General features: G+C 36.5%; 1 protein-coding gene across 9 annotated transcripts in view; it reads left to right on the top strand.

The window, feature by feature from the left end:
* Positions 1–24,302, top strand: part of Ih (hyperpolarization activated cyclic nucleotide gated potassium channel Ih) — a 773,850-nt gene that overhangs the window by 689,129 nt on the left and 60,419 nt on the right. For 6 of the 9 annotated variants that reach the window (XM_083140018.1, XM_083140024.1, XM_083140022.1 and 3 more), the window contains exons 4-5: positions 3,260–3,405; positions 21,326–21,463. In XM_083140018.1, coding sequence (XP_082996144.1) covers positions 3,260–3,405; positions 21,326–21,463 — 284 coding nt within the window. The remainder of the gene's footprint in view (positions 1–3,259; positions 3,406–21,325; positions 21,464–24,302) is intronic. The other 3 variants (XM_083140027.1, XM_083140010.1, XM_083140004.1) reach the window with 1 other exon arrangement.

The raw sequence follows: 24,302 nt of genomic DNA, 5'->3' as shown, positions 1-24,302 counted from the left end.
TTCCATGATGAGCATTCATATCACCTGTGATAATAACATTGTCTTGGACATAATATAATAATTCATTAAGTTTGTTACTTTAATATGTTGAGATTTATAACTCGATGGAATATAAATTGATACTATTGTACACTCCAATGTGTTCATCTTAATTGTCACTGCTATTAATTCTACATTAAATAATTTTATCAACCCTAATGATTCTGGTAATGTTACTATCTTAAATTTTATACTTTCATGTATATATAAACCTACACCTCTTGTATCTTTAGTATGTAAATTAGATATTAAATCGTAATGAGATATTTGATAATATTGATGCTGTCTACCACGAAATTCGGACAAACTCAATATACCTGGATGATGCTCATCTATAATTTGTAATACTTCTAATCTTCTAGCTGTAAATGAATTTATATTCCATTCCACTATAACAGACATACCTATTTATCCTCTTTTACAAGTTTAGCTTTCTGATAATATTGCAATTATCTTTCCTATAATTTGTTGCATTGAAATTAAGATCTTCTGTTTCTTCCTGGAATCATTTAAATCCCGAACTGATTCAATCATGTCTGGTAAAAGGTCCAACAATGACTGATATATTTCTGTTCAATAAACTGATTTACGATCTGAATATCTTCTGCAATTTATATTGTCCATATTTTGTGTTTGCTTACTAAAAGGGGATTCTCTCAAATATACTGGATATTTGTATTTTATTTGTTCTTTTTCTGTGTCTGATGAGGATGAAGAATCTACATTCACATCCTTTTTGTTTTCCCGTGGGAGTTGTACAATACGTCTTGTAGCCGTCTTCATAATCTTCTTTGAAGGTGATGTAACAACTTTGTTGTATTGTACTCTCATTTTTTGACCATTATTATCTTTTGATATTTTCTTTTGTTCCGCCATTTGAGTTACAGACCTCGCACAATAACTCTCTCCCTTCCTTGCAACTATCACTTGTTGGTGCATTCTTCTGATTCACATAACTCTTTTTGATGGGAGGGAATTCCAATCCGTTTCTTCGAACAGTTTCAGTTGAAATTGATCTCTAAATAATTTAATTCTTTGTTCACATGATATATTTCTTGAATTATTTCCCGTCACCATACCTTTTGCTTCATAATATGAGATGTTTCTCTCGGCCATAATAATTTGAATTTGCTTTTCATCCTGATATTTTGAGCACATTTTGTTGCAGGCGTTATGATCTCCTTTGCAAATTATACATGTTTCACTCATTTCGCAGTTTCCTTCGTGATAATCTTGACCACATTTATAACACAATGTTTTACCCTTGCACTGTTGACCTGTGTGGGCAAATCTGAAACATCGATTACATTGCAACACTGGTTTCACACGTGGCACTACCTCAACTGTTTGTTTTCCAACTGCTATGTATTGTGGTAAAACTGTCCCCTTAAAAGTCACACATAAGACTTGAGTAGGTTCAAGCTTAAATGACCCATCATTCCGCCATATTTTCTCCTTCATTCTTTCCATCTTAGTTACTAGCTTTGATCATTCAAAGCTTCATTCACAGTGAGCACAAAGGCGCTTTCTTCGATAGGAGGGATTTTTTTAATGACTATTTTTTCAGACAATTTTATCCCCATGTGAAGTATATATCCAACGGCCATGAACCTTTGATTTATTGTCCCGAATATTCCGGCTTTTGTACATTGCAATTTGCCTTCCTAAAATCACTGTTATTGCATTATTTTTAATATTCCAGATTGAGAATTGTTTGAGAGAACAATGAGGTTTAGCCAATACGACCCTAGCCCCACGAGGCATTTTCATGATTGCGTCATCCCCACCACCCTGTTTAAAGCTTGCCTCGATAATTTCCCCCCTCTTGGTAACGTGTACATACGAAACGCTATTATGGTGTGATTCATCGACACATTTTCACTGAGTTTCGAACTGTGATTGGTATATTTTCATAACGGAAGAGTAGGAAGAAAATAAGGGGAAGAAACCCTTCAGTTCGTAAATGATCCAGTTTTATAGCATGAAAATATCTCCAGAACATACTTCCTAAATGATTATGGCTGCATGTGTGATTAACATTTTATACGTACATACGTTACAAGTATTGTGCTTTCTACATACGTATTCTCTTGAATGTAATGCGGGTAGATTTTTGTGGAATTTTAAAAAGCGTGACTTATTTTCTTTTGTTTCAACGTACGTGTTTCAATGAACACAGTATAAACGAAAGAGTTTGGTGTGTGTGTGTGTGTGTTTCCGTTGTGATATATGAGAAATTTCCAGGAAGAACAAATTTCATATGCTTTCTTTGAAGCATGAGGATATTGTGTAAATTATTATATGTAGTATTCTTCCCAGATACCAAAAATTAGGCGGTGATGCGGTAACCATATGGGAAATTCTCCCTCATCCCCCCCCTCTCTCTTTCTCTTTGTGTGCGTGCGTGTATGCTAATACAGGGTGGCTATTCACCAGAAATTCCGGGAATTATTCGTGAATTAATGGCTCTGGGAATCCTGCGTGATTTTTTCTCCGTAGACGTGAAAATAACAACTTTTATTAATCCAAACCCCATTCAATTTATACATATTTATTAATGCCCTGAGGCAATTTTTCACAGTTAAGCCTTTATTTTTATCGAAAAAGGAAATGAAAAGAAAACTACGTGGAAAATAAAACAGAATTCTCTGTCTTGAAGTTGATTTAGGTAAATTTGAGTTTCAAATTTTCATACAATCAACAGTTTTTCGTAGATTAATATGTCCCATAAGATTTGTGACTTGTGTTTGTAGATGTATTTCGAGTCTGAGTATGTGAAATGGCAAATTTAAATAAACTTCGCACCTTAAATTAAGTATTTTAAATATATACACTGGATAATTGAATTGAATTAAAATTTTTGGATACATTGGAATCACACAGACCTTTTATATTGTTGACATATTTGCCTTTTATATATGTAGGGATGGTGAGAGGTTGAAATAGAGAAAAGGTCTGCTTGTACCCTTGAATTTTTTGGAAAGTTCGCCCTGAAAAACCGGGAATTAGCCTATACTTGAATTTTTTTCATGATCCTAGAATGGTCACTCTGTAGTAATTAAGAATTAAATTGTAATTGAAACAAATTATGTACATACGTAGTTGTATGCTTAACATATCACATGTTTCCGCATAATTTGTTTTAGAAGTATATAATATATACTGTATGTATGCACACACTACATTACTTAGCATACCATATTTATTTTATTCTTTCTAGGTATTATGCAGCAAGACAACGCCGAACAGGTTATCCTCGAGCCCAAGCTCATCGCCCGACATTACATAAAAACGTGGTTCTTCCTCGACCTTATAAGTTCTATCCCCCTTGACTATATCTTCCTGATCTTCAATCAGGTGAGTAAGGTAAGGTGTCGATTTTCTTACTTATTTTTCCTCTCTTCAAATTTTTAAATCAGCGCACGGAATGAGAACCAACTTGCATCCAGATTTTTGGCACTGGAGTTTGAAGATGAATGCAGCATGAACATATAACATCCTTTTTTGTCACGATGACTGATTATACCACACTGGACATCCATGGCTTTCGACTCTGTTAATTCAACTCATTGTCAGTGTTGCCAATCGCTTTTTTTCAGAAAAATCCCTAAGCAGTTTGAATTTAAGTTGATAGCTTCAGAACAATATATTTTCATATTTTGGTATTTTAGAAATGGAACGACCAACCGCGTGCCGAGCAGAAGTTTTACCCCTCCCCTGAATTGCATTTATGTAGTTGATTATTTTAGGCCCCATTTTTTTTGTCACTCTCCTAGAATAGGGCTCGAAAACCAAACGAGCAAAACAATAAACGTCGCGGCGCCCTGGAGAAGTATTCGCACCCAAATAATTTAATATTATTTCTATTTTGCAGAAGTATGTATCTAAAAATTTTGTGGCTCGTTTCGCTCGCAAGACGTCCATTCGGTAAGACTCGCATCATATGCGTTCCTTAAGAACAGATATTGCGTAGTTTGTTCACGATTATGTGACCTGCAAGGTACTTAAAAATGAAACGTAGTAGTATGTGCAAAGGGGTTTGGAAAATTGGAAACGGTTCAAATAGAGAAATACATGATTGAAAGTGTACACTACTGATATTTTAAGCTACATTAAAACATGCTCAGTACTGAGTAATGTCAGTTACAAAATATATACTCGTAATGTTTTATTAGAAAAGAGCATAAGAGCCTCCCCGATGGCTCAGTGGTAGCGTCGTCGCCTTGTAATCAAGGGGTCCCGGATCGATACCCGGTGGAGGCACATAGTGGTTTGGATCCCACTTTAAACTGTAGATCCAGTCCGGATTAGCCTTACTGTGGACTTAAAACACCAAATCAACCAACCAACCAACCAACAAAGGAGCATAATTCTTACAATGTTATTCTATTAGATTTACTATGCTGTATGCTGTAATCAGCAGCGTAACGTGAGCCCTAAAACTAGGTTGGGAAAAGGCAGGGGGACAAACGTGAACCACAGGTTCCAGAAGGTTCTAAAAAAATACCACTAAATAAAACTGGAAGTTTTGAGAGAGAGCAAGTGTCCCCTATTGCCCGCGTCAATGCTGCAATAACTACATATATACTCAATATACGAGTACGTACTCCGTTATTAACGAATCGTCCAAAGAACAGAGAAATAAATAATGGCAAACACGTATTTCTGACAGTTTGTTTTTTAGGACAGTTCTGTCGGTGAGCTTCAGTTAAGATTTCTTTGTGGAGCAGTGTTCATACTTGGTACAAAATTAATAATTTCGGGATAGATGTCTAAAGCAGGAGGGGTGGAGTGGAGAATTCGATGCAGCGTGCCCCAAAGTCTATTCTCTGCACCAGCGCGGGAATCCCTCTGCTCTGCCTTAAATTAAGATATAAAATATTACAGCATGGTTTGGAAATTTACTTTTAAAAATTGATTGGAAAACTTTAAAATCAGGGAATTTACTTTGGCAAGATGAGTGGATCATATTATGCTAGAAGTCAACTCAAATACTTTCGTAATAGAAAATGTCTTTCCTTGATTAGAAGAACTGGAAATTTAGAACTTGAGAAAGAAAAGCCTCCCCTTGAATTCGATACCTATATCAACGTACACTGGTTAAATGTCCATACGATCGACAAAAAGTCACTACATCAAGCGATTTCTTATGCAGATTATGAAACAGTATAAATGCTCTGGGGAAAATGGTCACTCACATAGAACACTCTTTACAAAACACACTTATATTAGTAATATTTTTAAGTCCACTTCGCTTCCATATTGGTTGGTGTGGTTTAATTTTACAATTGTGTGGAAATTGACACATGCTATATATATATTAATAAATTGTTTTTCAATTATTGCCACTCAAGAACACTAAAGATTTAATCGACTAAGAAGTTTGTCAAGTCTTTTCACTATTAGAATATTTTCACAATACTCTCAGTTTTCTTTAAAAATCCGTTCTAAAATAGGACTAGCGATATACCCCACGGTTGGCAACACTGATAACGCTTACAGGTTATGCAACTCGACTTGCTCGTTTCAATGTTTTGAATTAACAGCTAACGGTTTGGCATTATTTTTATTCTTATTTTTACTGCTTGAAAAGTTTTTGAAGGTAGGCTACTTGTATGTACTATGTAATTTTGTATTTTTATTGTTCTGCATTGTTATTATTATAACATTGAATGGAAGTTAAGAATCATTTACATTCAGAATGCTGCATGAAGATTTCTTACTCTTTATAATCTATTTTGCATTGTGATTGCTTAAATGCACCAAGGTTTCTTATCTGCTACTTAACCTCAGGAGATCACAGAATCACTGGTCTATACGTTGTGCACAATCACAGTTTACTTTCTACCAGTGGCCCAGGAACGTTTTTTCATTTGGGGATTACAAAATTTAGCCTCCGACACACACACACACACACACACACACACACGCGCGCGCGCGCATATACTACTTCACAGGTACTTATACCTATGTATAATGTGAAGGCATGGAAAATATTCCATTTTAGAACAGTACACACGAATTTCCTGTTGCATAAATGCAATGTAATTTTTATTTCTTTGTTTTTCTTAGAATTTATGGATATCTTAAAAATAGCCCTTAAGACCAGATTACAATTCCAAAACATATAAAGCTCTGGACCTTATACTGGGCTCATTTTGAATTTTAAAAAAATTGCGAACAAATATACATCTATTAATTTTAAAGGCTGGTTTACATTGGTCGAGTAGACGGGAGAGTAGCTGGAGCGAATAGAGTTAAGCGGAGAGCACTGGAGCCAGTACTCGCTCCAGTAGTCAGGACAGTCGAGTGGCTGTCCACGGAGGACAGCGACTCGACCGAGTTGCTTCCTCTCCCATTGATTTTTTCACTCGTGCGTAAACTCGACAGACCGCTCGATCAATGTAAACGCTTTCTGAGGACGTTATAGAGTCTGTTGTGATGTGTGAGTGTCCATGGAATTTTTGTCGATTATAGGAACAAACAAAATAAACTACGGACGTATGAAGAGATGAGACTTGATGTATTTGGCGTAGGAGAATTAAAATTAGAAATAAGGAATTTACGTTCTACGTTCAAGCAAGAACGATCGAAAATAGAAAAATAAAAGAAATTAGTTTTCTTTCCAGACATGTCCACGTGTATTATTGTATTCATTTTTCGTAAAAAAAAGTGTGTAAACCGTGTCAGAACTTTTTTTTTCTTTAAATCGCCAACGACGTCCATGTCAACAGAGCACCAAACAGCTGCAGCAACTATCCCACTTTGCTCTGAAACTGGACTTGCACGGATATCTGAACATAATTTCTTCAAACTATTTGGATGGGGTAAAATAAAATATAAAATTTAAAAATGATGAGAAAACAATAATCTCACAATCATATCTCAGCCGTTCTTTACGTACAATCGTATTTGGGATTTTATAAAATAAAGCACTGACACTCTGCTTTCATGCACAGTGTATTTTACATTATCCAGAAGGATTTGAATGGTTCCAAAACATCACTAATATTACATGCTGATTTTTCATTGTCGAACATTTCTAGGAAGTGTATTGTATCTTCAATAGCATGTGTATAGTTGAAACCTTACGTGAAAATCTCTTTGTATTAATTTCAACTCCACGATAAAACATTGACAAAAAGAATGAGGTTAATAAATGGTTACAGGTTACGCTAGGAAGCAGTGCGTCCCGGGTTCGAATCCCGGCCTGGGAATGTGTCTTCTTTGTGATGGTCCTTTCATCAATTTAATCTTAACTCATTCTCATCTTCACGATTATCAAAAAGGGTCAGAAAAGTGAAGTAAAAGTGAACCAAGTCAATCAATCATTTCTATTTCGTTATTTTACGCAGCTTTTCTACTTCTTGGGTTAAATGCGACGATGAGATTGAATGATGATCCGAAGGAATAGCGGTGCGAGACACATGATGACCACACCTGTCCAAGGTCCGCAACTGGGACCTATGGTTTCGTAGCACGTTATGCTCATGCTTCGGGAGTGGAATCCTTTGAATGTATAACTATAAAAGTAGCGTGAAAGAAAACATTGTACTGTGCTAAAATGCCATATTATAACACCATTAAGCCTTGTTTCCGTGATTATGAAAAAATATAAATATGCTGACCAAGGCAGTAATTTATTTTATTAAAAACATAAACTAAACGTAACGTTTCAACCTTCTAGCAAGGTCTTCATCAGACTCTGTATCAAGTACAAAGGTAACAAGATACCCCAAAAGGGCATTATATATACACAAACTTTACTCCCTCCAGACTATTAGAAAGTTGTTAGGAACTTTCTAGCAGGTGGCTTTCACTTTCCAACTGTACTTTCACCTAAAAGGCTAAACATAATTACTTTCATATAGAATGTGAAGAGATATTCATATTGAATATCTCACGCTCTTTTTCCTTCATTTTTCTCCCTTCTCCTCTCCTCTTTCTCTCTTGTCCTTTCCACTCTTTCTAACACTTTCTTCCATTCTTTGTTTAACTTCAGTCCCCCATTCCAGTTCATTGTGTCTTCTTCACCTTTCTTCTCTATTTCCTTGGCTTCCTTCCATTTTCTCACTATGTGTGTGTGTGTGTGTGTGTGTGTGTGTGTGTGTGTGTATATATATATATATATATATATAAAGCACGCACACACATACTGTACATATATGTAGGCCTATATGGTATATTAATAGTTTGTTCGTTTTTAATGGTTTGATGGGGGAAAAATCTTACGTTTTGTGCCCCCCCAAACTGATCAAGCTAGCTACGTCCCTGTTTGAATTCCTGTGGTTAGGAAGATAATGCTTGTAAGATATAAACAAAATTAACTTTTTTCATTGAGTGAATTGGGAATAGGTTCTTTTAACAGCAGTGCCTTGCCTCTTTCAAATTATCTAAGGGGATACAGGGGGTACAACTGAATTTACCGATTTAGGGTACAGTACCCCCTTCAAAAATTTAGGGGGTACAATGTACCCCTGTACCACCACCCCACCCCGTTCCTGCGCCACTGCTTTGTACTGTGATTTCTATTCTGTGTGTGCGTTTAATAAATATATCATTATGTATTAACAACAAATTGTGAACTAATCGAATGTGTTTGGTGTTGTAAAGACGTTTTTATTCAAGTTTCAGACAAATAACATAACTAACTTTATGTAAGATTAATGTTAATTACAAATGTTTATATCTCTGAGCAAAATTTGTTTTTTAAACTTTGTTTTGTACTGGGGCAAATTTGGACACTCCAGCGATTTTATTGTTTTATTTCGCAGTCAAAATTGTTTTATTACTTTTGAATGAAAAAATGGACAAAAACAGTCTTCTACTGCATGTAAACATATTTTTCACACAAAAATGTAACTTATTTTGAAAGATAAATGCGTTAAACAAAACATCGGTAATATGTTCAAATGTGCCACATGAATGGGGAACATTTAAACAGTCTTGTTGTTATTAATTTTACTGGAATCGAAAAGTTTAACATGTTATTCGCTTAAATGATTTTAGCTTTCAAAATGCTAGAATGAAATCGAAGCATGAGTGCGGGTTGTTTCCCCTGTACCAAAGTACTGGAGTGATTTCAAAATTAATTTTCTTTTTTTTTCGAAATTTTTAATAACATATTTATTTGAACATATAAACTTCTTTGAGCACTCTTTGAGCCCACGCCGATATTCGTACCCCTGACCCCTGGCATCATCGCGCACTGTGCTAACCATTACGCCACGGAGGTCAGATTTTCGCTTCCTAACGAGAGGTCAGGGTGTCGCTTCCTAAAACCGCTCATCAAGTCATACCCACCAGTTTTATTTCTTTTTTTTTCTATTCCATCCTTCTGGATATTTGCAGCCTAATTTGCGATCGTAATCGTATGGTATTTGCTGTTCCGTTTCTTTGTGTACGTTCAAACAATCTTTAGCCTGAAAACATGTATTGCATAATGATTATTTTCGCCATTTGAAATTGCGTGAAATGCTTCACTTAATGATGAACTTATGAGGAATTTTGATCACTGTTCAAATTGACTCAAAGTTGCTGTTCAAATCTGTTCTAAAAGTGCTGTTCAAATGTGTCCCAACAGTGAGTACTGTTAAATCTGCCCCACAGGACCATGACAATCAATTCCACACTTTACAGGGAAAAGCTAATAGATATATAAATTTCACGAGAATAGCACACAAACCTATCCATAAGCAATAATATTTTATAACCAAACTCTCTTCTTGACCTTCTACGTGGTTGTTATCTTCTTACAAGTTTTGAAGAGAAAAATTACTTTTCAGGGAGGTTATACACATTCTCGAACACGGAACCAATTGATTACAAGACGGCACCGAAGTTGCTTTTTCGTCATGTACAGGTTGTTTGATTCACCGCGCAACAGCGAGTAGGTCTGCCGCGGGACACCCTACAGAGTGGTTTGGGAGAGTCCCGACATGCTATACTGCTTTCATTTCCAAACTGCTCTTCAAGGTCACGGCATCGTCTCCCCACGCAGTCGCCTGTTCCCCTCTAAACACAGCCAACACACGCCTTCTGCCTGTTCATTGGGTGCTGCACGGGGAACGCATAGGAGTGAGGAAGAGGGAAGCGCGGAGCTGGGTGGATGTCCTTGAACCGCACATTCGAACTGAAAAAAATATACGCTAAAATGGATCTAAGCAGGAAACATTATACATTTCTCCTCACTATGATGCACCTGTCATATATCTAAGCTAATTAGAGAGAAGGATGGAAACTAAAGTCTACGTAACGTTGACACTGCCCCAATTTATTGGGTAATCCCGACACTTTGTATGGGGAACTTCAACACCTTATATATTTAACAATTAAAAGTAAGTAAGTACATTCCACAACACTGAATGTAAGTATCACTAGTAATAAATTCAGTTACATACAATGGATAAGTGAAGATTCGTAATGAGACATGACTTAATAGAGTAAATAGATTATGGTGCTTTGGAAATTTGCTGAAATCTTTTTAAGCGGTTTCCAAAGTGTACTTTGTTGTGATGTTGGCCTTGTTAGAACGCAACCAGAACTGACACACTTCATTGTATAATTGCTTGAGTGGTTTTAAAAATGTGTATTAAATGGGTGCAACTTCTTCGAAGGAAAAGGCTAATCGTAAATCGGTTATGGTGAGACCAAATCCAACAGCAGAACAGAGTCCTTTCCTCGAGTTGCTTTTCTTTATCATCGGAGAACGTAGAACAACTTCAGTGTTCCTGGCCACATCAGACGTTCGAGCTGCAACTGAAAGAGCCATTCCGTTTCTTACAGCTTGAACCGTAGACAATACCTATTTTCCGGCAGCCAACTGCATTTTGAAACTTTTCTTTTATATATGTTTTTTTTACCTCAGAAGCAATAAATAAGACAGTTTTGTGCCCATTTGATAAGTATAATACTCTTTGCTGTGTTCCTATTAAGTAGAAGAGCATGCGAACAAAATTAAGAGAAGGTGTCGAAACCGCCCCAAATTGTACGTCGGAAATACACCTCGAAACGACATAGGTCAAGCAAGGGTTTTATATTTTTTTCAGTTCGAATGTGCGGTTCAAGGACATCCACGCAGCTACGCTCTTCCCCCTTCCTCACTCCCACTCCAATGCATTCCCCGTGTAGAACCAAGTGAACAGGCAGAAGGCCTGTGTTTAGAGGGGAGCAGGTGACTGCATAGGGAGACAATGCCGTGACCTTGAAGCGCAGTTTGGAAGTGAAAGCAGTATAGTAGGGGAAACGAACGGGAAAAAATGGCCTTACCCGGAAATAATTCCAACACAAATGTCTTTGTGACAAATTGTGCGGAATGGTATAGTGAATAATACATTAAAAATCCACCATCCAAATGTTTGGGGAAAATCCGCCATCTTGGAAAATGGCGGCAAAATTTACCTTAAAAACTAAAATATTATGATATCTCAAAAACAGTGCATTGTACACAAAAAGTGAAGATAACGAAAATGAAAGAGCAGAAAATTTGCTAAATTATAGTTTTTGCTTGATAGAGCTACCATAAATATTAATAAATGAGAGAGATTCATATATTTTCTTTAGTTTTTAAGATTAGCGTAAAAGTTGGTTTCCGACACAAAAAACAGCAAATATGTAAGAAACTATGTAATTTATGTCCGAAAATCACTGAATCAAATTCATAGCTTATGATATCCTGTAGATATTAGTTTTTGTTTCGTGCCCTTAAGAGTCAGGGGTTGAGAAGATATGTAATTTAATGCAGAGTCATGTGTCTCCCTAAATTTACGTGTTCCATTTCTTATGATATTAATGAAAACGTAATATATTGTTTTCTGCAGTGTTTCGTTCACTTGCGTTGTTTTTGTTGTTTGTAAATGTATGCACACAGTAGCGGCGATTAGGTGTCTAAACTGAGGGGGGGGGGAGCAAGTTTCTGTTTACTGCAATTAGAGAGAATCGTATTTAAAATGGAATTCGGGCGAAATCCAGTGGTAGACAAGGCTTAGCATTAAGAGACCATAGTGCGGGGACAAAAAGTGTGTATGGGAAGGGGGAGGGAGGGAAAACTGCTCCCTATGCCCCACCCCACTCCACTCCTAATCGCCGCCACTCTCAATACATTGAACTAATATGATACGGCAAGATACGGTTCTAAATCGGTCATTTTGCCTTAGAGCCCATTGAAGAATTTTTCGTAGATACCTGGTGCTAACATGTTAAATTTCATCATTTCCTGTACATACAGACGTGCACTTGTAGCACAGGTGTTGCCCCTGATGCAGCAAAATGAGAACATATGCGTTACTGATGGAAGATGAGGGGCTTTTCTGGTGATCATAGGTTATAGGTTTAACAGTACCTATTACTTTCGTAAATGATCTCAAGGATTTGTTGGGAGGCATGAATCTTCTATTAGATAACCAACACATCTCAGGAAACTCATCTTGATATGAAGACCACCCAGTATTAATATGGTCTGCTTCAGAGAGAGTTTTAATATATGCTTGTGATTTCCCATTCTTCCATCCTTATCTTCGTGATGACCCCACTGGCTATGGCTTTTTCGGTTTGATTTGATTTGTTTTAGTTTATATTACGTCGTATTCTGCCACTTCTGGCATATCACGAAGATAAGGATGGATGAATGGGCAATCGCAAACAGATATGGACGACACAACACGAGTCCGTCTGTGGCAGGTCCCGCGGCAAATAATCGAAAGAGGTGATCCTCAAGGGAAACCAGCGATTTCTTCACTTCCAGATATGCATTCAATCCGCATTGCACTATATTTTTGGGTAATCAAAGATGTAAATCACACAAGCATTAATCACATTTGATAAACCAAAATTTCTGAAAGCACTCTGTATCGCAGCCAATGAGAACTCAGATAGTCCTCTGAAGCAGCCCGTATTAAGGTTGGGTATTCTTCATATCAAATGAGTTCCGCGAGATGTTTTGGTTATCTAATAGAAGATTCATGCCTCCCAACAAATCCTTGAGATCATTTACGAAAGTAATACTGTTAAACCTATAACCTCTGATCACCAGAAAAGCCCCTCACTTCCAAGTAGTACCTGTACACCTTAGACTGCATTTTGAAGACTAGCAAGGCTCTGGCTTCTGTACTCACAGTCAATCCTCTGTGGGGCTCGTGTTGTCGTCCATATAGTTCCTTCATCCATATCACCATATAATCATCAATCCTCATGTTCGTGATTAGCCAAAAGAGGCAGAAAACCGACGTAATATAAACTGAAACAAATCAAATCAATCCGGAAAAGTCATAGCCAGAGGCACAAGGGGTCATTTCATAGTTTATGCACACGCTACTTGAAGAAGCATTGCAAATGAACATATTTCTGAGATACATAATCGTTGGCCTGCTCAATTCAGAAGTAGACGCCAATTTAAGTTCAAGCTCTGAGGTGCTGAGAAAGCTTTATCTCCATTTGGTTCAACTCTGAAAGATAACAGAATGCTGCTGCTCTGTAGCTGCAATACATCAGGATGCTTAATAGTCTTCGAAATTTCATTAAAGCCGAGCGTATTGGAAAGCGGAGTTTACATCTTCCATCAGTTACGCATATGTTCTCATTTTGCTGCATCAGGGGCAACACCTTTGCTACAAGTGCACGTCTGTATGTACAGGAAATGATGAAATTTAACATGTTAGCACCAGGTATCTACGAAAAATTCTTCAATGGGCTCTAAGGCAAAATGACCGATTTAGAACCGTATCTTGCCGTATCATATTAGTTCAATGTATTGAGGGTGGCGGCGATTAGGAGTGGAGTGGGGTGGGGCATAGGGAGCAGTTTTCCCTCCCTCCCCCTTCCCATACACACGTTTTGTCCCCGCACTATGGTCTCTTAATGCTAAGCCTTGTCTACCACTGGATTTCGCCCGAATTCCATTTTAAATACGATTCTCTCTAATTGCAGTAAACAGAAACTTGCTCCCCCCCCCCCCCCTCAGTTTAGACACCTAATCGCCGCTACTGTGTGCATACATTTACAAACAACAAAAACAACGCAAGTGAACGAAACACTGCAGAAAACAATATATTACGTTTTCATTAATATCATAAGAAATGGAACACGTAAATTTAGGGAGACACATGACTCTGCATTAAATTACATATCTTCTCAACCCCTGACTCTTAAGGGCACGAAACAAAAACTAATATCTACAGGATATCATAAGCTATGAATTTGATTCAGTGATTTTCGGACATAAATTACATAGTTTCTTACATATTTGCTGTTTTTTGTGTCGGAAACCAACTTTTACGCTAATCCTAAAAATTAAAGAAAATATATGAATCTCTCTCATTTATTAATATTTATGGTAGCTCTATCAAGCAAAAACTATAATTTAGCAAATTTTCTGCTCTTTCATTTTCGTTATCTTCACTTTTTTGTGTACAATGCACCGTTTTTGAGATATTATAATATTTTAGTTTTTAAGGTAAATTTTGCCGCCATTTTCCAAGATGGCGGATTTTCCCCAAACATTTGGATGGTGGATTTTTAATGTATTATTCACTATACCATTCCGCACAATTTGTCACAAAAGACATTTGTGTTGCAATTCTTTCCGGGTGAAATCGTATATTTCCTCTGCTATTTGTTTTGTCGTGTTGCGGCCGAACAAAGTAGTCACGGACACTTCTGGGTTGTAATAATCACATTGACTTTCAATGTTGTTATTACAATCCAGAAGTGTCCGTGACTCTACAATGCCGACGCAATAGCTCATTTACTCCACTTCGCTTATCCTCTGAAGATAAATCTTAGCAATTACAATCCCGATGTTACATATGACCAAGTTTTAATCGTGTTACCAGACAACTTACCTGGTTTACACGCTGATCTTCGCAAACACACGCGCTACATAAAAGCTCTGCTGTGTGGATGTTTCTCAAACTTATCTTTCAACTCCAGCTGACTTCGTGCTTCGTTCACGTTTCTCACGTGGGTTCCAAGCTTAGAAGTTGAAAGCTAAGAAGTGTCAGAATTCCCCAAAAGTCGGGTCTAACCCAAACTACCATATATTGAACTCAAATGCAGTTTCTCACTTAAAGTAATAGTACGTTATATTCTTTGCGTTGTGCATTTTAAAATTATTAGTTCGTCTTACTCCAAATTACGAAATGAACAGAAGGAGGTAAAATCGTCGCATGTTCCTTTTTGGATGGGAGTCCTTCCCCTGGATATTCCAAAATCAGAAATTACATTAGTAATTTAATTCTTTTAACTTTCTAAACATTTATATTTAGCAATGTGTGAAAAGTAAGAACGTAATTTCAAATTTTTGTCCTTACGTGAAGTTTTCTCACCTTGTCATCACTTCAAGATTTGTTGCTGTGATGCAATTCCGTTTTCGATTTTTGGTTCAAATTTCAACAAGAAATAAGTATAACAAAGATTAAATTATACTCAAATTAATACTTTAGCATAGCTTATTATTATTATCATGTGCCTACAAGTTTTAATTTTCAAGGTACAAGGATGGCATTTGTTGCAATGTTTGTATAATTGCTGATAAATAAACAGAACGAGTTTTCACACAATATTTAAAAGTAAAACGATAGAAAATCATGAGGTACAAGCTAGTATTTTAGGCCCAGAATATCCGCTACAATACAAACCAGTGTTTTTGTGATTACTTAGTATTATATAATATATTTATAGATACACACACACACATAATAAGGAATTTCAAGTTTAACTGATACTTTGAATGCTTCAAATATATACTTTAAATTAAATAGCTTAAAAGCACAGTAAATCTTTACATAAGAGTATGCTACACATTTTTATATCTTCTAGAAATATCACAGTAGATTAATTTCATTACTATTTGCTTATTATACTATTATAAATATAAACTAAACAAACGCACTTTCTATGTATTTATCTTACTGTAGTTAGAGTATTGTAGAAGTTGATAAGCTGCACATGTATTAAATTATAAAATTTATATTTTACCAAAGAAATATATAATTTATTGTAATTATATTACATTGTTGTTATTATTTATTGGTATAATATTATATTAAGTATTTGTTATTATTATTACATTGATCAATTGTGTTTTGATAGTAAGTTGTAATATACTCCATGAGGCCTTAGAAAGATCGCTTCGCGGGCTTGCAGCAGACGACAATATGGGGGTGTGTCTGCGAGAACCAATCAGGTCGGCGAATGAGCGAGCCTTGTTGCCACAACTAGCTCGCTGCACCCTTCTGGAAGGGTGAGTGACCTCTGCCTCTTGCTACCTCGGCCTGTTTGTTCGGCTGAGGAGCAGACGGCGCGAGTGTATCGGCAACAGTGTGCGAGCGACGTCTGCTGTTAGCCCGCGAAACGCTCTTTCTAAGGCCTCCTGCATAGTAATGAATATATTGTTTAAACTTATAAACTTGTAAATTTCAAAGAATAAGGTAAGGAGAATCGAAGTTTAACCCCGTTCATGGACGTCCGGAAGGAGAAGGCAAGTGGGGGCATGCCCACTGGAAATTTAAAGTCAATCAAAAATTATATATATTTCCCACATAGGGTAAAGCGTAACAGAAAACTTGAATTGAAGGGAAAAGTTGATGTTGTACAGTGGGATCCATGAGTATTATTGTGCAAATTGTCCATGACTATTTTCATTAATTTTCTCTTAAATCCTGTGTGTTTTTAAGCGATGGATTTTTATGTATGCTGGTGCAGAAATTGTCAACAGCTTGTTTTGAGTTTTCTTCTAATTCTAGAAGCTCTTATTGGGTCAAATAAAGTGCACGAACATGGTGATGGACAATTTGCACGATAATACTTATGGATCCCACTGTACAGAGCATTCAAATAATCACATAAATGGTACACTATTATTAAGACTCACAATCTGATGCATGTTGCTTCCCTCACTTGCAGAAACTGCCATATCTTGCAAACTATTCAGTTCAATTATTCTTGCTTGTACTTTTGTGTGCAAGGTTATATATGGTACAGTGGGATCCATGAGTATTACCGTGCAAATTGTCCATGACTATTTTAATTAATATCTCTCTTACATCCTATATGTTTTTAAGTGATGGATTTTTTGTCAACAGCTTGTTTTGAGTTTTATTTTAATTCTTGAAGTTCTTACTGGGTCAAATAAAGTGCACGAAGATGGTGATGGACAATTTTCACGGTAATACTCATGGATCCCACTGTACTTTAAATAGTTGACTTTCTCCAAGAAATGACAGATGCTCCTCTACTACAGCTAACACTGACTCACCCTGGCCATAAATTGTTATTTTTATTGTGTTGTTGCGTCTGTAAATTTGTAAGAAAAATATTGTCAGTAATTTTGAAAAGTGAATAAATAATGAATTATATATATATATATATATATATATATATATAGTATATGGTAGTACCATATATATTATCCTTGGTAGTACCACCACACAGTACCATCACCCACTACATGCCAAGGAAGCATCCGCAGGTTGAAGAAATGCGGTGACTAATTTACGAAGTCATTTAGAGCTTTAAGTTCACTGACAGAAATATTGCTACGTGTATTTGGGATTCTTCTTACTCACCTTCGGTACGAAAAATTGTCGTCGTTTCTTTCAGGATAGAAGAATTTACACAGAACTAACCACAAACGTTAACAACACTCCGTCCTTCCTGATGAAGCCGAGAACTATAATATGGCGTCCTTAGTAACCGGACTGCACAAGCAAAAACTTACATTTAATCAAATAGACCCACTCTACCCTACAATTCCATCTCGGTCACAGTAACATATACAAAGTGTATATGTGTAAATTATTGCGAGGACGTTGCAGAAACATGAACACTTCATTGTTTTTTGAGAGGACAAAACTATTGTATGGTAAAATGTGCCTCGTTTGACCTCCGCTGAAAAGAAAATACCTTGCTTGCCCCTCCCTGGGAGAAATCGTGCGGACGTCCATGTCTATAATACGCAAACTTTGCTATATAATAATTATATTTGCTTAAAAATCGATTTTGGAAGACTGTAATTTTATTATAAAATTGTCACATGTTCAAAACTCTCCATCATTCCCATGGAGAGATTCTTGTTACCTGTTTGACTGCAAAAATGCGTTCTGGCTATAACAATTCGTGTAAATTTGATTTTGTTTTGTTTCAACTTGTCAGTTTGCAAGTGTGTAATGATTGTGTGTGTGTGTTGTGTGTGTGAGGGGGTGCATTTGTGTGTGTGTTTAAACAAATAACAGCATTTTATATCGTGGAATTTAACATTCAAATCCGGAAGAGAGGAGGTAGCCACCCCGCCTCCCCCGTGTGAAGACGAATTTCAGGGAATCGTTAATACAGGGAAACATACCTGAAAATTCAATTTAATTGACAATATTTTGCAAGAATTAAAAGTGAAACTTGTGTAGGCTTGACTCAGGAATTCTCAAATGCAGTGTGTAAAGGATAGCATTGCTCTGAAGAAAAATGGTTGGAAAGCTATGGTCAGACTTTGACAAGTAGTTAGTAAAATGTGGGTTTCTTGGAGAAGTATTGGATATAATATATGAGGAACCATTCATGTTCTATTAAAACGGTACCCTAGTTATGATTCGATCTTACCTATTTGGGCAATGTTAAGTCTTAAAGGTGGCTGGAGAGTAAAACTTTTGGCATTAATTTCTTACAGTATATTATATTGGGTGTTGCTCTTAAAATCTCCCCTATTTTTTTCATGTCCATACATATATAACAGCACATAACATGTTATATGCATGTATGTTGTGATGTATGTTGTGGCGGAATTATTGAATCTAAGTATAGTTAATATTTAACTAATGTATAAGATTATAAATTTAAAGCTGAAATTGTAACTTTTTGTCTGTATTTGAAAGAAACCATGTAACAAAATTTCATTACATTTATAACTAGGGCAAGGCATTTAATGATCTAAAAACTGATAAAAATGCCAAATAAAAATGCATATTTGATATAAAAATAGTAAAAAGACAAAATGTAAAAAGATGACCAATGAATTTTCAACAGTCCTCTATTATTAGTTCCTTAACATGTAAGTTAATTTTAGTAAACAGTTTCATAGGCGACAGTTCAAAATGTTCAAATCTAATAGCCTATAACGAGTTCGAGAAGGGTAGTAATACCTCCTAGATATCTCCTGTAAGAAGCACTGATTATTGCAGAATCGGCAAATACTTGGCGTAGATGCTCATACAAAAATGACTGTGAATGTGGATTTTCTGCTAGCAAAACTTGTGCATGGAAAAGCTCCTCTCTACTTTCACTGAAGTTTTAAGTCTGTTGAAAAAAGCCCACGTTATGCACAGATTGTCTAATTGAGACTGGGCCTACAGTTTAAGGTGGGATCCGAACTATTTAATACTACGTGCTTCCCCCTGGTCTCGAACACGGGACTCCTTGATTAAAATGTAACAACATGTGTCATCGAGGAGGCACTCTAGTTTCACTGAAAAAGTTGGTGCATACTGAAAGCAAGCAATGACTGCTGGATATAATTCAAAGTCTGGAAGTGAAAAATTTTCACCAGACAAAACTTGAAGCCTAGGTGTAGGGGCTATTACTATAGATCTTGTTTGTTTGTTAATGTGTGGATAAGCCATAGGCGTAGCTACGGGGTGTGCCGGGTGTGCCTAGGCACACCCTAATGGGCTGCTTTATCAAAGAGAATTAAATACAGAGCGGCAGTTTGTAAGAAGTTGAAAATGTCATTACTTGGTACAAACGTGTGCATTATCGCTGATGAAACGGGTGTCTATAGATTTTCGATTTTTTTATGTCATTGGAGAAAGAAGATATTTACTGCATTCTACTCTGTACTGCAGCGCTTTTCTTCTATACCTATCACAAGCTGCACGTGTGAGAGAGCTTTCTCCAAGCTTACCCAAGTTAAAACTAAATTAAGAGCAACTCAAAAGCAGGATAGATAGGAAGCCCTGCTCTTGCTATTTGTGGAACAGGAAAAAGCTTAGTATATTGATGTAAATGAAGTTATTGATGAGTTAAAGAACATTGTATCTTTTGACAGACGTATCTTGTTATACATGACGTGTATTTTGATGTATTTGTTTGTAACATTTATGAACATTTTGTGTGTGTGTAGTTTCTATGCAATTTGATTTTTTCTACTACATATATTCAGAAATTTTCAACACTGTCATTTAGTGAATTTATATTCCCTTACAAACATCAGTGCAGTTAAAGAGCCAAGTGATTGTGTTGCAAAGTATGCTATTAAAAAGGTACAAGACCTCATTTTTTTCTTTGTGCATACCCAAATATAAAGTTCTAGCTACGCCTATGGGATAAGCATTAACAAACACAAATATTTAAAAAATAAACTCTCAAAATATAGCAAGAAATTACACTGTATTCCAGAAAACTATTTAAAATGCTCAAAGTGACATAAAATTAGCCAAAACGCGACTTATGCCTCGAAAATGACTAAACATTCTCAAACGAATTACATGTATTCAATCAATTATACGATGCATCATGATGCACATTTTTATATATTCGATCAATCTTTCAACCTGTTAGTTTGTTTTTGGGTCTCCCTGACCGCGCAGTGGTAGCGTCGGCACCTTGTAATCAAGGGGTCCCGGGTTCGATACCCGGTGGAGGCAGATAGTGGCTCGGATCCCATTTTAAACTGTAGGTTCAGTCCCGATTAGCCTTACTGTGCAACTCAATCAATCATATCAACCTGTTTTATATATATATATATATATATATATATATATATATATATATATATATATAAAGGGATGCAAAATCTTCAAATGCCTTGACTCATAACAAATGCCTCTTCGCCTATGTGTGGGAGAGTAAAGTGGAAATAACTATGGGATGCAGGCAGGCTAATAACAATTAACTGATTTTTAATGTGCTTATCGACTCATAACATTTCAAAGCCAAAAATTCTTTGGCGTCAGCATAGCCAATTGTCTGCAAAGAAAAAAAAATATTTAAATCTCGAACTTGATTCTTGGTAAGATTTTGAAAAAAATGTTAAGTGTAATGTCTACAATTGCTTTCAATTGTATAATTATTAATTACCATTGAATGTGATAATAATAGTTGTAAGTTCACTAATAATGTAAAGTTGAATTTCGTATTCAGTTTGAAGGTTTATACGCAATAACTAATTTCTTGATGATCTAAAGTATTTCATAATAAACTGACATCAGGTATAGTTTGGTGCTATTGTTCGTGTTCATTTCTCTGCATGCTGAAAACAGTTATTAGCGGTGCTTGCACAAGTGGAGTTTTTTCTGTTTTCTAGGACTTTAGTGAGAGTTTCCAGATCCTACACGCTGGCCGGGCGCTACGAATACTTCGCTTGGCCAAACTTCTCAGCCTTGTCCGTTTGCTACGCCTCTCCAGATTGGTGCGCTACGTGAATCAATGGGAAGAAGTCTATGTAAGATCCAGTTTCTTCTTTCTTAGTAATTAGATGTTTAGATGTGGATTAAAGTAATTTCTTGAACACCCCCGCTCTCAGTTTAAGTTGCAAAGTTTTATGACGTTGATATTATATGCTTTGGGTTATTAAAAGTATAAGTTTCATCATTTTTATTTCGCAGAAATGCTGATATAATGTGTTTTTGCTATTTTTCCAGCATAAATTGCTGAATTTTGCGGTTTCGAGATGGGTTTTATATTGCTTTAACTTATTGGTTCGGTGCTATTGGTGGTGCTACGCGCACTGTTCTGTTCAAGGAGGTTTAAGTGTTCAGAGGTAGGAAACATTTCTGCTCAACAGCGTTTCCAACTTTACAGCAAAAATATTACACTGTTTTTAACATCAGGGACATGATTTTGAGATGAATGATTGTCTCGGAAAGACCTCTTCCGTGGCCTTGCAGTCTAAGGCGCTGTGCTTTGGGCTCCGACTGCGGGAGGCCACGGGTTCGAGTACGCCTGGGTTCAGTGTCTGGGTTCTCGGCCTGCGTATAGGACCGGTAGCGACCTACCATTGTGAGGAAAAGGGGGAGCTACGAGTGAGTAGCGTAATCCGGTCTCGGAAATCTCCTATAACGACTGGGGGTTCGACGTGCTGACCCCACGTCACCCCATTACTGGTTGAAGATCTCCACACCTCTAGGTAGGAATGTGGGAGGGAGACTGGCAGTCGGGAGATCTGCCTAGGCCCTTCAAGGGCTGTCGAGCCACGGGGGGGATTGTCTCGGAACATGGTGAATCAGGAAAGCACTGTATTTGCAGGAACCAATAATTGCATTCATTACGCTCTTAGTTATAGATCCATACGAGTCGAGCTGTTTCTTGTTGTTGGATATAAGAAAATTAACCAGTCCATTCTCAAATTAAGGGGATGATATATCCGTCATAATTTTGTGTGCGATTCTGAAAAGACGATCAAATTGCTATTTCATGAACTAATGGATATGCGAAATGCACTTTCTGCCGCACCAAAGTTATGTCAGGCTTATGTCTCCTCAATATCCAATCACAGTGCATATTTTTATATATATATTTTAAATTGTACACGCACATACAAGCACGCATATGTATTTTGAAATGTTCATATTTTATGTCTCATTTTTCTGTATTTTAAGATAATTGCGATGTTGGAGATGTACTATTATTATCATAAAATCTAATAATTATTAGATGAAATTGATGTTAGAACAATAACAAATACCCAACCCAGAACTCGATATTCGATACACCCGTGTGTGTGTTTGTGTCTTGAAGTGGAATGGATGTCAGTATATGTAGATGTGTTTTGTCAAACTTTCCTGTCGTTAAAATACTTAAAGTTGACGCCACTGTTGAAATCTTAACAATTCTGATGCCTCAATAAATTTGTTTCTAGGTACTGTACTTTGAATTTGAACTATTTATAGATTCTATTTTCTCATTACTGAAGGCATGCATAAATATAAGTAATATCAACTGCCTTTTCATATCCGCTTAAACAGCATCTGTTGATGACTGTGTTGCGACCGCGAAGAAGTACATCTTATTGAGGAAAGCAGAACGCTTCAGACGTTCCAAGAGTTGTAGTGTTATGGATGTACCGTTCACAAATACCATATTCAGGAGAAACAACTAATTAGAATTTGTTTTAAAGAGTTTGTGTTTTCGTAAATAAAAAATAATATGCATTGCAAATATTGGTTCATGTTTACTTCCAAGAAAATTACTGAATGATGGAAAGTGCTGTTGTCACTACCGAGTTCCACAACCTCCTTGATAGACAGCACCCTAAGAAAGCTAGCAGTGTAATCATGGCTGTAGCGAAACACGCAGGCAGAGCTAAATAATTATTAAGCTTATATGTTTGTTTCATGCACGGAGTTAATGTGTGTATTTTGTTTCAGTGATGCGATTACTTTTTTTTTCTCAGCAGCCTAGTATCGTCTGACGGGCATTGATGTTGGTGCATGACCTATCAGGATTATTTTTCAATATATTTTTTTTAAATATTCATTTTCCTGAATGATAGTTGATCAACACAGTAAGTTTCTGAAATGTTTCTGTGTAAACAAATATGTTGTGCTGGGACGTTGTGAGCAGACTGTTTATATATGAATGTGTTTCAATTAATATGTGATATTCTGTGTGTTTGGGACAAAAGATCATTTTTCAACATTCAAATGAACTATTGTATTTCTTGTAAAATTCCTGTTTCTGGATTCAAATTGTCCAAATGGTTACCGACACGTGAATTACTATCTATACTTCTATTGTTCAGGTAGGGTTTAGTTACTTGGTGTTTTTGGGTTTTCTTTTGAGCAACTTTAGATGAAGTTTTGCTACATATTTGGCGAGATTTGTTTTAATATACACTACTGAATGACTCTAAGAGAGAAAATTGAATATATTAATATATTTCATGGGAAAGAGCTTTCAGTTTATTGTGTTCGTGGACGGAATGGAAGACGTCATTTTTACGGTCTGACAACTTGCAGACAGCGAAAAAGAGAAAACGAATCAATGAATACCTACTCCACTCCTGGATTGTAAATGTTTCCAAAGCTTAGTGATTCATCTGGATAATAGAGGAGATTGCAGAAAGAAGTTAAAAACTGGTTAGGAAAATAGCGATCGGTACATCCAGAAGACACAACAGTTGGATCAGAAACCAACCGCCTTTGCTTCCAACATAGCTGTGCTCTACCTCTACTTAGCTAATTGACCTGACCCGTGGATCAGCCTGAGGACATTTTACTCAGGATGAATTATGAAACCAATGATAGAAAGCATGTCAGAACACTTGGCGAATCAGCCAGTGA

Source organism: Lepisma saccharinum, chromosome 1 (genome assembly GCF_977018435.1).
Source record: "Lepisma saccharinum chromosome 1, izLepSacc3.1, whole genome shotgun sequence".
Taxonomy (NCBI): domain Eukaryota; kingdom Metazoa; phylum Arthropoda; class Insecta; order Zygentoma; family Lepismatidae; genus Lepisma; species Lepisma saccharinum.
The sequence above is the reverse complement of the archived record's forward strand: the minus strand, read 5'-3'. Positions and strand labels throughout refer to the sequence as shown.